Consider the following 14,983-nt stretch of genomic DNA (forward strand, 5'->3'; position numbering starts at 1 on the left):
CACATGTATGGTAGCTGGTGTTCCCATGTGTGATGGTAGTATCCATGTCAATGATCTGACATGTCCTGCAGGGGTTGTTGTGGCAGGATTGTGTGGTTTAGGGTGTAGGTTTGCTCGCTGAGCTGTAGGTTTGATATCCAGGCGTTTCATTTCCTGGCTAGGTAACATCATCAGTGGCGACCACTGATGATGTTACCTAGCCAGGTAATGAAACGTCTGGATATCAAACCTACAGCTCAGCGAGCAAACCTACACCCTAAACCTCAACTTGAGCTACAAACCTTGTGATGATTGTGTGGTGTTGTGGTCGATGTTGTCCTGAAGGCTGGGTAGTTTGAGAGCAATGGTCTCTTTTGAGGTTTGATGGTTGTTTGAAGGTGAGAAATGCAGACATAAGGATGATCTTGGCGAGATGCTCATCATCATCAATGATGCGTTGAAAACTGCAAATAACATGGCAAAGAGCGCCAGGAATGTCCCTCCCAGTCGGAACGCTTCAGCAGTCAAGGAAATTAGGCTTCCATTCTTCAGCGAAATGTTCACCAAGCAGAAACTGATAACCAAGTTCCATATTAATGCAGACTGCCTGAACCATGGTTTTTGGGTTCATGTCGCACTACATATAAGCCCACCATACTGTGTTCTGTATCTGTAAAACTTTCCTTACTGTTTTGACACCATCCCATTGATAAATTGTTATGCTCGCTTTACCTCAGTTTCTACAGTTTTAGATTACTTATTAATTTGGTTAGACCCTTGGCATGCAATTCTTATACCTGTTATGTAATTCCAGTCATTTGGTTTATCTCCAGCACCACCTTATTTTTAATCTTTTGTAATTATCTCTGTCTCACTTAATCAAATTATAGGTCATCCCTTCACTTGGTATTCGGCTGTTAACATTTTACACACACCATTTGATGCTTGATCATCTGTAGAAAGCTATTATTTGGCCAGTCGAGACACCATGCACACCATTTGTATGATCTTTAGATCTCTCTGCCTATAAACTGTTTTTTCTCTCTCTCCACCTGACAAAGGGGAAATGCTGCAAAAGCTTGTGATTTCAAATAAACCTGTTGGACTAAACCTGGTGTTGTCCGACTTCTGACATTGAATAGAAGAGCAGGCTAAAAGGGTCAAATGATATACGGTATTTCTGAACCCTAATATTCCTAATTCAAAGTTGCTTTTATTCTCTAATCAGATGGTGCAATGTTCAAGTTGTTTATACCTTGTGTTTGGAGGTTGTTTACAGGATTTTGGCTGTGAAGCAGTCCTGTGCAAGTTCGGTGTGAACACCACTGTTATGGCCTAACATTCACATTATTGCTGCTACACAAGCCAACAACAGTGGCATCTTGTTTTAATTAGTATTTAACTTAGGCCTTCAGAATTAGTGGGGAGGGAATTTCCAGAATGTCAACTTGTTCATTGTAATGTTTAAAAGAAATGAAGGGTTTTAAAGTTGAGCATGGCATAATTTCCAAATGATGATGAAAGCCATGGGCTTTGACAGTCTGAGTGCAGGTTTGATGTGCCTCCTTTACCAAGAAGGTTGAAGACTACCTATGTTCTTGTTTTCAGCACCAATGGAACGGTCATCAACAAGTCCAAAGTAGTGAAGAAACAGACCTATCCATTGCAGAATGGAGATGCCATTTACGTTGTCTACAGGAAGAATGAGCCAGATCAAAGTAAGGTTACTATAAATAAAAGTATCACCCATAGTTTGAATGATCCCATTTCCGGTTTGTTTCGATGTGATTGGGTTGCAACCTGTGAAGCCGCTAAGTAAGAAACCTGCTTTGTAGTTGGCTGTTATTTTTGGCTAGTTATTGTTCTCTGCTAAGTAAGATTTGTTGCTAAGATAGCAGACAGCTTATTTGACAGCTGGTACGGAATTAGCAAAATTTCCTGTAAAGTTAAATATTCCAAAATGGAAAACTGATGCGTTTGTCTTTGGTCCCTGCTCCAAACCCCTTCTGATTTCACCCCTCTCCCTGAGACATAATCAGTCAAGACAGTTTGCAACATCAAAAGCATAACTGGCTTTGACATGAGCTTTATAGAATAGAATCCCTGCACTGTGGGCACAGGCCATTTGGCCCATTGAGTCCACACCATACTCCTAGAGTATGCCATCCAGACTCACCCCATTCCTGTAACCCTACATTTCCCATGGCTAATCCACCTAACCTGCATGTCCCTGGGCAATTTAGTGTAGCCTGTCCACCTAACCTGCACTTTTGCGACTGTGGTAGGAAACCAGAGCACCCAGAGGAGACCCATACAGACTGGGAGAATGTGCAAACTCCACACAGATAGTTGCCTGAGGATGGAATTGAACCCAGGACCCTGGCGCTGTGAGGCAACAATGCTAACCACTGAGCCACCTTGTTGCCAACTACATTCCTGCCTTCACTAATCTGACTTATTTTTACCTTTGTAACATTGTTCCACTCAGTCTCAGTTCATCTGCTGCTGAAACCCTCTTTTCCAAACCCTCTGTTCCCTTGAAACATAACTATTCCATTGCACCCCTGGCCAGTCTACCACATTCTATTTTTTAAACTTAAAGTTGTCCAAAAGTGTTTCCCTAGCCTAACTCATACCAAGTCCCTTTGACCAGTCATCAGTGTTCCCTCTAATTTTCTTCCTAGCTGCGTGGCTTCTGGAACCAGTGCTGAGATTACAGGCTGTCGCCAATCAGCATGTGTGGGACACTGGAACTTCTGCAGCTTTGAGGGAACATTACCTAAACCTGGCTCTTGGTCAAGTACATTCTTGAGTTTAGTATCCTCAGCCTTGTTTACAAATCCTTCCCTGGTTTCATCCTTCCCAATCTCTTCGTCTTCATCTCCACAATTATCTGAGCTATCAGCATTCTTCAAATTCTGACCTCTTGTACATCCCAATGTTATTTGCTCCACTATTGGTAATCAGGCTTTCAGTTACCTATGCCCGAAACCCTGGAACTTCTTCCTTAAACCTCAACAATTATCTTCCTTGCTTTTACTCTTTTAAACTTATTTAGACCAACCACTTTGACTAAGTTTTAATTTAGCTTGTGACCTTGTGCTGCATTTTTAAAACCATAAGAAAAGTAAATGGGAGTAGGCCATTTGGCCCCTGAGCCTGCTCTGCTATTCAATAGGAACATGACTGATCCAGTACTTCTCACACTTGTTTTCCTGTTCTTTCCTCATAACTCTTGAATCCCCAATGGATCAAGAATCTATCAATTTCTGCTTAAATATACACTAGGACTCTGTCCCTGCAGCTCTCTGTGGCAAAGAGATCCAAAGACACTAAACCCTTTGAGAGAAGATATTCCACCCTCTGCAGTCTTAAATTGGCAACCCTTCATTCTGAGACTGTCCTCTGATCCTAGGCTCTCCCATTATGGGAAGTGTCCTCTGAGCATTTACCTTGTCAAGCACCTTTAATCCTATATGTTTCAATGAAACCACTCTCATTCTTCTAAATTTCCAATGAGTAGTGTCACAAGCTCTGTAACCTTGCTCATAAGACAATACCTCCAGACCAGTGACCATCCTAGTGAACCTTCTCTGAACTGCCTCCAATGAAATAAATCTTCTCTTGAAATAAGGGAACCAAAACATTCTCACCAGCACCTTGTATGGTTGCAGTAAGATTTCCTGACTCTTGATACTCCAAACCCCTTGAAATAAGGGCCAGAATTATAACAGTATAGACCATAAGGAAAAGAGCAGAATTAGGTCATCTGGCCTATTGAGTCTCTGCCATTGAACCATGGCTGATATGTTTCTCCACCTCGTTATCCTGTTTCTTCCTGTCATCCTTGATCCATTTAGTAATCAAGAACCTATCTGTCTGTCTTAAATACCCTTGATGACTTGGCCTCTATAGCCCTCTAAGGCAATGACTCTCATTAAGAAACCGTCTTCTGAAGAAATTCCTCCTCGCATCAATACTAAAATATTTTGAAGGGTCACTTGACCCAAAACATTAACTCTGATTTCTTTCCACATATGCTGTCAAATCTGCTGAGCTTTTCCAGCAATTCATGTTGTTGTTGTTTCAAAAAAGTCATCCCTCACTCTGAAGTTGTGCCATCAGGCCCTAGGAGAAAGTGAGGACTGCATATGCTGGAGATCAGAGCTGAAAAATGTGCTGCTGGAAAAGCGCAGCAGGTCAGGCAGCATCCAAGGAGCAGGAGAATCAACGTTTCAGGCAAAAGCCCTTCTTCAGGAATGTTATTCCTGAAGAAGGGCTTGTGCCTGAAACATTGATTCTCCTGCTCCTTGGATGCTGCCTGACCTGCTGTGCTTTTCCAGCAGCACGTTTTTCAACCATCAGGTCCTAACCTCTTTCTTTATCTCTAGGTCCACTCTATCCGGACCTCTCTGAATTCTAAGCTTCAGTCAGATGTCTCCCTCCTCATTCTAAGTTCCATGTGTACAGCCCCAGAGTCTTCAACCGCTCCTAATATGATGAGCCTTTCAGCTTCAGGATTGTTCTTGTAAACCACTTCTGGATGCCCTCCAAAACTGATACATCCTTTCTTGGATATGGGGCCCAAAACTGCTCTCAAAATTCCAGCTGAAATCTGATCAGACCCTTACACAGCTCAGCAGTACATCTCTGCTCTTGTATTCTAGCCCTCCTAAAAGGATTGCTGACATATTTCATTTGCCTTCCAAACTGCCTAACCTGTATTAGCTTTCCTGATTACCTGCTGCACCTGTGTAGTGTGTCCAAGTCTTCCCAAGTCCCTTTCTGTCAACACCTTTCTGCAGTTTTTTCTCTTTGTGCTCTGCCATTTTTGTAATGCTGTTCTATTGTTTTTATTAGCTTTACATTTTTTTTTCCACATTGGGCAAAATATTGGTATTAGAAGTACAGTTATTTTGCCCTATCAATATCTCTGTAAACTGTTTGGATTCCTCTCACATCCTGTCTTTTGTCATGTGCAAATTTAACTGCAGTACATTAATTGTTTTCTTCCAAATCATTAATATAAATTGTAAAAGGTGGCAGTGCCAACATTGATCCCTGTGTGACCCCACTGGTTACAGGTTATCAACCTGAAAAATTATCTGTTATCCCCATTCGGTGTTTCCTAACCATTAGCCAATTTTCTATCCATGTCAGTACACTACCTTCAGCATTGAGGGCTCTTGTCTTAAACTTTGTGAGGTACTTTGAACACCTGGAAGTCTGGTTGAGACTCCCTTGCAAAACTCTAATAAATGAGTCAGGTAATGTTTCCCTTCCATGAAACCATGCCAACTCTGCTTGATTAGATTACGATTTTCTAAATGGTTTGCTATTACCTCAATAATTGATTCCAATACTTTACGAATGATTGATGCTAAACTAATCATCTTATTTGCTTTTTTTTGCAGCCCCGCCCCTATTTTTTAAAAATATAGTTGGCACGTTTGCAGTTTTCCACTTCTCTGGCATTTCTCCAGAATTGAAGAATTTTTTGGAAAACTACAACCAATGCATCCACTGTCTGGAGCTGCTTCTTTTATGATGCTAGAATGTAAGCCATCAGGATTAGGGTCTCTTACCGATCTAGAGACCCATTAGTTTGCCTAATACTATTACTTGAGTTATGGTACTTAATTCCTTTCCTGAATTCTTTAGATTCAAAGTCTCTTCCGCTGAATTGACTGATGCAAAAAAATCTCTATAACTCCACTGCTACTTCCTTGTTCCCATATTCATTTTCTAAGAGTCCTATGTTCACTTTGATCCTTCTCTAATTGTATAGTAGAAAGTGAAGGCTGCAGATGCTGGAGATTGGAGTCGAGAGTGTGGTGCTGGAAAAGCACAGGTCAGGCAGCATCCAAGGAGCAGGCAAATCGATGTTTTGGGCATAAGCCCTTCTTCAGGAACGAGACTTGTGGCTAAGGGGCTGAGAGACATATGGGAGGGGCATGGGGCTAGGGGAAAGATAGCTGAGAATGCAATAGGTAGATGAAGGTAAGGCGAAGGTGATAGGTCGGAGAAGGGAGTGGAGTGGATAAATAGGAAAGGCGATGGGCAGGTCAGGAGGGCAGTGCCGAGTTGGCGGCTTGGGACTGGGATAATGTGGGGGTCGGGGAAATAATAAAACTGTTGAAATCCCCATTGATCCCATGTGGTCCCAAGGTGGAACATGAGGCATTCTTCCTCCAGGTGTCATATAGATCTTAGTATTGACAGTGATAGTGACTGCATTCTCTGCTAAGCGTTATTAGTTTGTGATCATTGAGGAAAAACTGATTTGTATTTGTAAGATTTATTTGCATTGGGTAAATAGCCTAATACATACCAGTCAATCTTACATTCAATTACGTCCTTTTGTGACCCTAAATTTCAAGGAAGATTTGTAGCTATGTTTGGCTTTGGTGACACCTGTAGTACATACAATACTAACTTCCAGGAGGATATTATTATAAATGAACTACTTGAATATTTTACTTTATCCTCTATCTAATCAGTATCTCTGTGGCATTGGCAAACTACAAGTCAACTCCAAAGGATGTTTTACAGTTCAGTGTTATTGCACAATATCTTTTGGTTTTAATGAAAGGAAGTAGTCTTTTCTATTATCGTGTCTTTAATTTATATTCTAGATGTTGCCTATTTGTACAAAGCACTGAAATCTGAAGAGGGAATCATGGAAGAACCAATGGGTAATTAAGAATTGTTTGTTAGATTTCAAGGAAATAAAGTAATGCATGTGAACTTTCTCGAATTGTAATAACATATGAAGAAAAATGTTTAATTCTGTCATTGATGGAGTGAAATAGGGTAGGAGAAGGCTTATATGGAAATCAAACACCAGCAGAGGATAGTTTAGTCTGTTACTATGCTGTAAGACTTACAAGGTATCTTGTGAACCTAGTGACTTATGTTACAAGACAGAATTAAATGTTCAGAATTGAGGTTGCTAGAAGTAAATTGGGGAACCTGCTTCTATTGGCAATTACAAGGCATATATTTAAAATGTTCACCAGATAGTAGTAAAATTTGTTACCAAGCCCCTTCAAGGTTTAGAGGTCATGGAAAACCTGCAAAAGTAGTAAAAATTTCAACATGAAGCCAAGAAATTGAAAAATCATGGAAATTTGTAAAGAGACATTTTGTACTTCAGACAGAATTAGAATTTTCTGATGTTAATGGACATCAGTACACACACCACAAATACTTACAAATAATTTTTGTGTACAGGATCCTCCTGCAGTATTTTTAAAGAAACCTCAAGTTTGGATAGCAACAACGACCAAACAGCAGTCATTTCCCCACTTTGTTCAAAACAAGCTGAACACCCTTTCCGAGAGGAACCACAGCCATGCACATCTTACTACGATCCATTCTGTACCTCTGGAGCAAACTCCGACACTGATCAGCCTATTACTTCCATTGTGGAGCCATGCACTTCCTCAACAGAACCTGTGGCCACTACTGCTAGATCTTCAATGTTTGCACATGGACCTAAATGTAGTCCAACATTTTGGACTTCATGTCCAAAGATGCCTAGTCCTGCTTTATCACCTTCAAGGATTCAGGTGCATGTAGAAAGCACGTCAGGACCTGAAGCCCCAAAGTCGTCATATCCAGGTGCCTTGGAGAAAGAGGAAGACCTGGAACCAACCAAAAAGAAACACAAAATGGGCAAGTGTTTATTTTGCAGCTTTGACTGTTGTGGATTTAGATTTTATTTCCTGAGTTGACTAATATGAGCACCTGGCACTACAGAACTCCTCCAAACCTTTTTTCCCCATTCCATAGATCTGTCCAGATCTTTACTGTCTGAGCTAAATCGTAAGGACATTTTAGACAAAGTTTCAACTTCCAATTGCTTTCCAATTATGCCTGCATAATGTGGATATCATTGAGAAGTGTGGTACCTATGCGCAGAGGAGCACAACCTACCAAGAAAAGGGGAGGAATAATTAATGTCCTGCATTAGAATTTTGAAACAAAAATGTGACAGTGCATCTATAGTTCGTATCATTTTTAAATTTATGTAGGTCTATACATGACGTATTAACACAGATTCACACAACACAGTAGAAGGCCTTTTAGCCCATTATGCCTGCACTGGACCTTTCACTATTCATATGGTGATAGGCCCACTTTTCATTTCCAGCATTTACTTTCTTTTTAAATTCAAAGATTGGATTCTGTTTTTCTTTTGTCTAACTCAACACATAAGCTTTGTGAGATTTTAATATTTGCATCTGCTATAAAATACCTTTTTTCTTGTATAACATTTTGGTAGAGACATATGGAGTTTCAGATCCATTGCTGCTCAATGAGAATCAAAGTTCAAAGATTACACGTGAGGATCAAGTGACCTCTGAAGGAAAGCAGCCAGATAAAATGGAGGAAACGCTCACCTGTATCATCTGTCAAGACTTGTTGCATGACTGTGTCAGGTACATTGAGATGTGAAAGCTTTACATAGAACATTACAGTGCAGTACAGGCCCTTCGGCCCTCGATGTTGCGCCGCCCTGTCTTACTAATCTGAAGCCCATCCATCTACACTATTCCACTTACATCCATATGCTTGTCCGGTGAAGACTTCAATGAACTTAAACTTGGCAAATCTACTACCATTGCAGGCAATGCGTTCCATATCCTTCGTACTCTCCATCTTTAATGAGATGAGCTACGTTTTCAACATTTGATTGTTTTGAAACACAGCAAACATTTTATTAACAGGTACCTAATGGGACCCAGATGTGTACCAGTTGATCAAATATTCTGGATCATAGAATCTCAACTGTGTGGAAGCAGGCCATTCAGCCCATTTAGTCCACGCCACCCCTCCAAACAGCATCCCCCATCTCTGAAACTCTGCATTTCCCATAGCTAATCTAACTAGCCAGCACATCTCTGGGCACCATGGGCAATTTAGCATGGTCAATCCACCTAAATTGCACATCTTTGGCCTGTGGGAATAAACTGGAGCACCCTGAGGAAATTCACGCAAACACAAGGAGAACATGCAGACTCCACACAGTCATCCAGGGGTGGCATTGAATCTGGGTTTCTGATACTGTGAGGCAGCAATGCTAACCATGCCGTTGAGCAAGAGGTCCATGTTGATGGTAAAACACACTAAGTAATAGAAACATATTGCAGGGGTATACACATCACTGTTATATTTTATTTACAGCATAAATCGCTTAAACAATATTGTAACTTTGCCTTAAATAAAACTTAGCAGTAGAGAGCCATCTCACTCTCAATCTTAACTAATTGCTCTGACATTGTGGAGGTCATGATAATACATATATATTTGAGATATATAATTTTTGCTGGCCTATCAAGAATGCCAGTTCATAAAGTACTAGTCAATGCAGAGTTTGCTGCAATGGGAGTTTACTTAAAATATCTACTCAAGACTGCAATATCACAATATTTTGAACAATCTAACTCCAGTGACGTCTTAGACCAGATGTAGCCTCCTAATGTGGACTTTGTGGGTGACACTGCAAAATGGCAGAAAAAGATGAGCTTCTGAATTAACAGCATTGCTACCAAGAATAGTATATTTGGGGTATGATCAGTAGTAATTGAGTGTTATGCATCATTATAGCATGGATATTTTCTGATCAACTGATTCAGAAAAATCATTACACAGCTCTGAACCAGGGGAGATTTGAACTGGAGCCTCCTGACTCAGAGATAGGTGTATTAACAACTGCACCTATAACAACAAGAGCTTCTCAATCTAGCCTGTGCTTGTTGTTAATGTATTGTTTGAGTGATGGTAACTCTGAAAAATGAGTGATTAAGCTTAATCTTTGCAGCACAAAATGTAAAAGATTTATCCAACAATAAACCCTGTAAGGTCTAATTCCACCTTTCCCTCTACCCACCCCTGACCACCTTCAGCCTTCAACCATGTATGCATTCTTTCTGCGCGGCATGTTACTCTGGCTGGATGGAGCGATCATCACTTTGTCCAACGTGCCGTTGTCCTGTCGAACGCATCAGCAAGAACCACATGGTGAATAATCTGGTAGAGGCTTACCTTTTGCAACACCCAGGCAAGTAATTGTTGTGTTAACTTTATGTACACAGATTTTGTTTGTATTAGAATATGCTCTGTCACGTATTCCAAATGTTTGATGTTGTGTGATTTGGGAGAGATGGAGAAATGTTGGACATACATCTTAAAGCTGAAAGCTGTAATTTATGGAAAGCAAAATTGTAAATTCATTCATATCTTGCTCTTGGTTATCCTTCATTGAATTTGTCAGTTATTTGAGTTTTCTCAGTGCATGAATTAAGACTGCAGAGGTTTTTAAAAAAAACCCTTTATCTGGAAGGAAATTGAATTCCCACATGAAATACTGTTGCTAAGTCAGTAATGGTTGTGTGAATTCGTGCTCTGACCTTTTTGAGTGAGTTAATGGACATGACAGATGCAAGAACCAAGATTGTTTCCAATTTGGTTCCTATATTGAATTTTGCAGAACATTTGCAATTTTACCATTGTAACTTTCCATTGCTGGATTGGAATGCAATTCTGAGAAAGCTATAATAGTTAATAGGGAGTAATGCAACAAACAACAAGAAATATAATTTTAAAATGTCAGAGTGGAAAATATGATCTGGTCAGGAAACATGCCAAGTGTGCACATTTCTTGACAGAATTTGGTAAACTTGATTTCCTGATCCTATTTCTTGCTTATCTGAAAATTTCTTTGCTTGCCCTAGTGGCAGAGGAAAGGAAATTACTGTGCTAGATATTGGTATTGGTTTGGTGATTTAAATTGGTCACATTTGTGTGTGAATTACTATTTCAGAGAAGTGCCGCAGTGGAGATGAACTACAAAGCATGGATGCCAGAAATAAAATCACACATGACATGTTACAGCCCAAGATTAAGCGGTCATTCTCCGATGAAGAGGTCAGCTCTGAGGATTTTCTCGAACTGTCTGATGTTGATAGTGAATCTTCTGATTTTAGGTGAGTTTTTGAAAGATCTGCCGTTTCATGTAAGAAATGCATGAGGAGCAGATGATCCTTGTAAAAGAGGGTAGCTGTTGTTCAGCATTCTTGCTGAAGTTCAAAGATTCCTAAGGCAAGTAAATAATTGGTACAGTGACCAAACAGCAGTAAATGTCCTGCTTTGTAATGAATTATTGGTCCTTTACAAAGCAGTGGGGACATACACAGACTGAAAATTCAGTATCCACAGTTGGATAAACATTATTGCGAAACACCCCAACAGAGAGATCCAGTAGATGTAGTGTACCTGGACTTTCAGAAAGCTTTTGATAAAGTTCCACATAGGAGGTTAGTGAGTAAACTTAGGGCGCATAGTATTGGGGGCAAAGTACTAGATTGGATTGAAAATTGGTTGGCTGATAGGAAACAAAGGGTAGTGATAAACGGCTCCATTTCGGAATGGCAGGCAGTGACCAGTGGGGTATCGCAGGGATCCATGCTGGGACCGCAGCTTTTTACGATATATGTTAATGATATAGAAGATGGTATCAGCAATAACATTAGCAAATTTGCTGATGATACAAAGCTGGGTGGCAGGGTGAAATATGATGAGGATGTTAGGAGATTACAGGGTGACCTGGACAAGTTAGGTGAGTGGGCAGATGCATGGCAGATACAGTTTAATGTGGATAAATGTATGGTTATCCACTTTGGTGGCAAGAACAGGAAGGCAGATTACTACCTGGTAAAGGGGCAGTACAGAGAGATCTGGGTGTTCTTGTACACCAGTCAATGAAGGCAAGCATGCAGGTACAGCTAATAGCATGCTGGCCTTCATAACAAGAGGAATTGAGTATAGAAGCAAAGAGGTGCTTCTGCAGCTGTACAGGGCCCTGGTGAGACCACACCTGGAGTACTGTGTGCAGTTCTGATCGCCAAATTTGAAGAAAGACATTCTGGCTATTGAGGGAGTGCAGCGTAGGTTCATGAGGTCATTCCTGGAATGGAGGGATTACCTTACACTGAAAGACTGAAGCGACTGGGCTTGTATACCCTTGAGTTTAGAAGACTGAGAGGGGATCTGATTGAGACGTATAAGATTATGAAAGAATTGGACACTCTGGCAGCAGGAAACATGTTTCCGCTGATGGGTGAGTGCCGAACCAGAGGACACAGCTTAAAAATACGGGGTAGACCATTTAGGACAGAGATGAGGAGAAACTTCTTCACCCAGAGAGTGGTGGCTGTGTGGAATGCTCTGCCCCAGAGGACAGTGGAGGCCCAGTCTCTGGATTAGTTTAAGAAAGAGTTGGATAGAGCTCTCAAAGATAGTGGAATCAAGGGTTAAGGAGATAAGGCAGGGAGTGGATACTGATTAGGAATGATCAGCCATGATCATATTGAATGGCGGTGCAGGCTCGAAGGGCTGAATGGCCTACTCCTGCACCTATTGTCTATAATTCAGGCCATGTTCTTGTAGTACTTCAGCTGTCATGTTATCTTTATATTCACCTTTTGGAATGAATAATGGAGTTCCCTTCCTGTCTTCTCCTGAAGCTGTTGCATCTTTGGTGTCCAGGCTCTTCAGTGCTGGTTATGTGCTATATAAGCTAACCTAAAATCTATATTAGAACCTTAGAACATTACAGCACAGTACAGGCCCTTCAATCCTCTATGTTGTGCTGACCTGTGGAACAAATCTGAAGCCTATCTATTCTACACTATCCATTCTCATCCATATGCCTATCCAATGACCATTTAAATGCCCTTAATGTTAGCGAGCCTACTACTGTTGCAGGCAGTGTGTTCCATGCCCCTACTATTGAGTAAAGAAACTACCTTTGACATCTGTCCTATATTTATCACCCCTCAGTTTAAAGCTATGTCCCCTTGTGCTAGCCAATAACATCTGAGGAAGAAGGCTCTCACTGTCCACCCTATCTAACCCTCTGATTATCTTGCATGACTTAATTAAGTCACCTCTCAACCTTCTCTCTAATGATGTGTTATCTGAATTTGGAGCGTTTCGCAGTAATTTGATTGAGCATTGTTTTTAGAATTTTAAAAATAAATTTATAGAATAGATAGTGAAAAGCTTTTTCTGCTGTTGGGCTGAATCTCAGCCCAAAAATATAAGTTGAAAATCCCTCAGGTTATTGGGAGACCATTAGGAAACGCCTCTTCACATAGTGATAAGGTGTGGAGCAGACTTTTACAGAAAGCAGTAGACGTCAGCTCCAATTATTTTAAATCTGTGATTGATTTTGCTGGCCAAAAGTATAGAAGGATTGGAGCCAAGGTGGGTGGATAGAGTTCAGAGCTATCAAGGAGTCATTAAATGGTGGAGGGGCTGAATGATTCTGTTTTGTTGCACGCATCGGTAGTTGGTGTCATTGGACCAATTAGTCATGGGAGTACTGTCACCAGGACTGACTTTGTTCTGGCTAATGTGTTCAAAACGCATTGTGTAGTGGATAATTAATGATAAGTGGGTGTCACTGAATGGCAATGAGGATGAGGACTCTTGGATAATTTATTTTCTTTTCGTTTACCCTCTCCCATATCCAGGGCACTGAAGTTAGTTTGTTTTCTGCAGTTTTGTATATTGGTTAAGATCCACTAATTTGCTGTACACTAAGGAATCCTGGTCTGAGTAGCTCACTGCTTAATGAACAAACTTACTAAGGTACCTACAATTATATAGTACCTTCCACGCACTCAATGTCACAGAACTCCATGGTAATTTGTTATCGTGATGGTCAGGATGCATGGGCTATAGGATCCTTCTTTTACCTAAGACCACCAACCAAATGTCATTTTAACATGCCCTCTGAAGGACATTTTGACTGATAAGCAATCTCTCCGCACAACTCTGGAGGATCAGCCTCTGCTTTGTTCTATTCTCTGCAGTGGGGCTAGGACTTCTGGCTGGTGTTCAAACTGGTACCAACTGACATTTTGAATAAAATTACTTGAGATACTGCTTCAGTTTATTTTGAGCATGTGATGGTTCAGCTCAGCTTTTTGATGGAGACAGAAGGCATGAAATGCGAGTGGTGCAAAATGGGAAATGTAAATGAGTACAAAGCAAGATTTATGATTGGATTAATTGCTTCTAATACATTGCTTCTCTGTATTTAGTTTCTTGGTGCTCCTTAAGAGTTTCACAAGCTCTGCAGTAAAAGTTTTGAAATACTGTTTGCTATCTCTACATGGTTGACTGCATTTATATTTCTATTCATTTTCAGTCAGCCCCATATTGTATGCAGACAGTGTCCTGGATTTCGGTCGGATAGCAATCCACCTACGTTTTTGCCAAGTTTCAGAATGAATACTGATGCCCCATCAACTTCTTCTAGTACTCCTGTTGGTAAGTGTCTATTGACTATAGGTAGCACGGTGGCTCAGTGGTTAGCACTGCTGCCTCACAGCGCCAAGGAGTCTGGTTCGATTCCAGCCTCTGGCGACTGTCTGTCTGGAGTTTGCACATTCTCCCCGTGTCTGCGTGCGTTTCCTCCAGGTGCTCCGGTTTCCTCCCACAATCCAAAGATGTGCAGGTTGGGTGAATTCGCCATGCTAAATTGCCAATAGTGTTCAGGGATGTGTAGGTTAGGTGCATTAGCCAGTGATAAATGTGAGGTATTAGGGTAGGGGGAATGGGTATAGGTGGGTTACGCTTTGGAGGGTTGGTATGGACCTGTTTAGCCAAAGGGTCTGTTTCCATACTGTAGGGATTCTGTAATTGGCAATACTGCAATTATAGTTAATATCTCGAAGTACAGATTTGAATTGCTTGCTTAACTGCACAGTTTAATTTTTTATATTCACTTGGGATGTGGGTGTCACTGGCTGGCTAGACCAGCATTTATTGCTCATCCCTAGCTGCCTTTGAGAAGGTGGTGGCGAGTTAACTTCTTGAACTGCTGCAGTCGATGTGCTGTGGATTGACCACCATGCTTTGGGGAGGAACTTTCAGGGTTTTGACCCAGCGACAGTGAAGGAACAGCAATATATTTACAAGTCAGGATAGT

At 41.0% G+C, this 14,983-nt stretch overlaps 1 protein-coding gene across 2 annotated transcripts in view; it reads left to right on the forward strand.

Moving 5' to 3' along the window:
* The window catches only part of chfr (checkpoint with forkhead and ring finger domains, E3 ubiquitin protein ligase), a 48,966-nt gene that overhangs the window by 17,032 nt on the left and 16,951 nt on the right, over positions 1-14,983 (forward strand). The window contains exons 3-9 of one of the 2 annotated variants that reach the window (XM_060843398.1): positions 1,588-1,697; positions 6,615-6,674; positions 7,213-7,656; positions 8,267-8,423; positions 9,891-10,045; positions 10,808-10,970; positions 14,201-14,322. In XM_060843398.1, the coding sequence (XP_060699381.1) occupies positions 1,588-1,697; positions 6,615-6,674; positions 7,213-7,656; positions 8,267-8,423; positions 9,891-10,045; positions 10,808-10,970; positions 14,201-14,322 (1,211 nt within the window). Of the gene's footprint in view, positions 1-1,587; positions 1,698-5,420; positions 5,537-6,614; positions 6,675-7,212; positions 7,657-8,266; positions 8,424-9,890; positions 10,046-10,807; positions 10,971-14,200; positions 14,323-14,983 lie in introns of those variants that run through there. The other variant, XM_060843399.1, reaches the window with a different exon arrangement.

This window comes from Hemiscyllium ocellatum, chromosome 24, assembly GCF_020745735.1.
Source record: "Hemiscyllium ocellatum isolate sHemOce1 chromosome 24, sHemOce1.pat.X.cur, whole genome shotgun sequence".
NCBI classification, from domain to species: Eukaryota; Metazoa; Chordata; class Chondrichthyes; order Orectolobiformes; family Hemiscylliidae; genus Hemiscyllium; species Hemiscyllium ocellatum.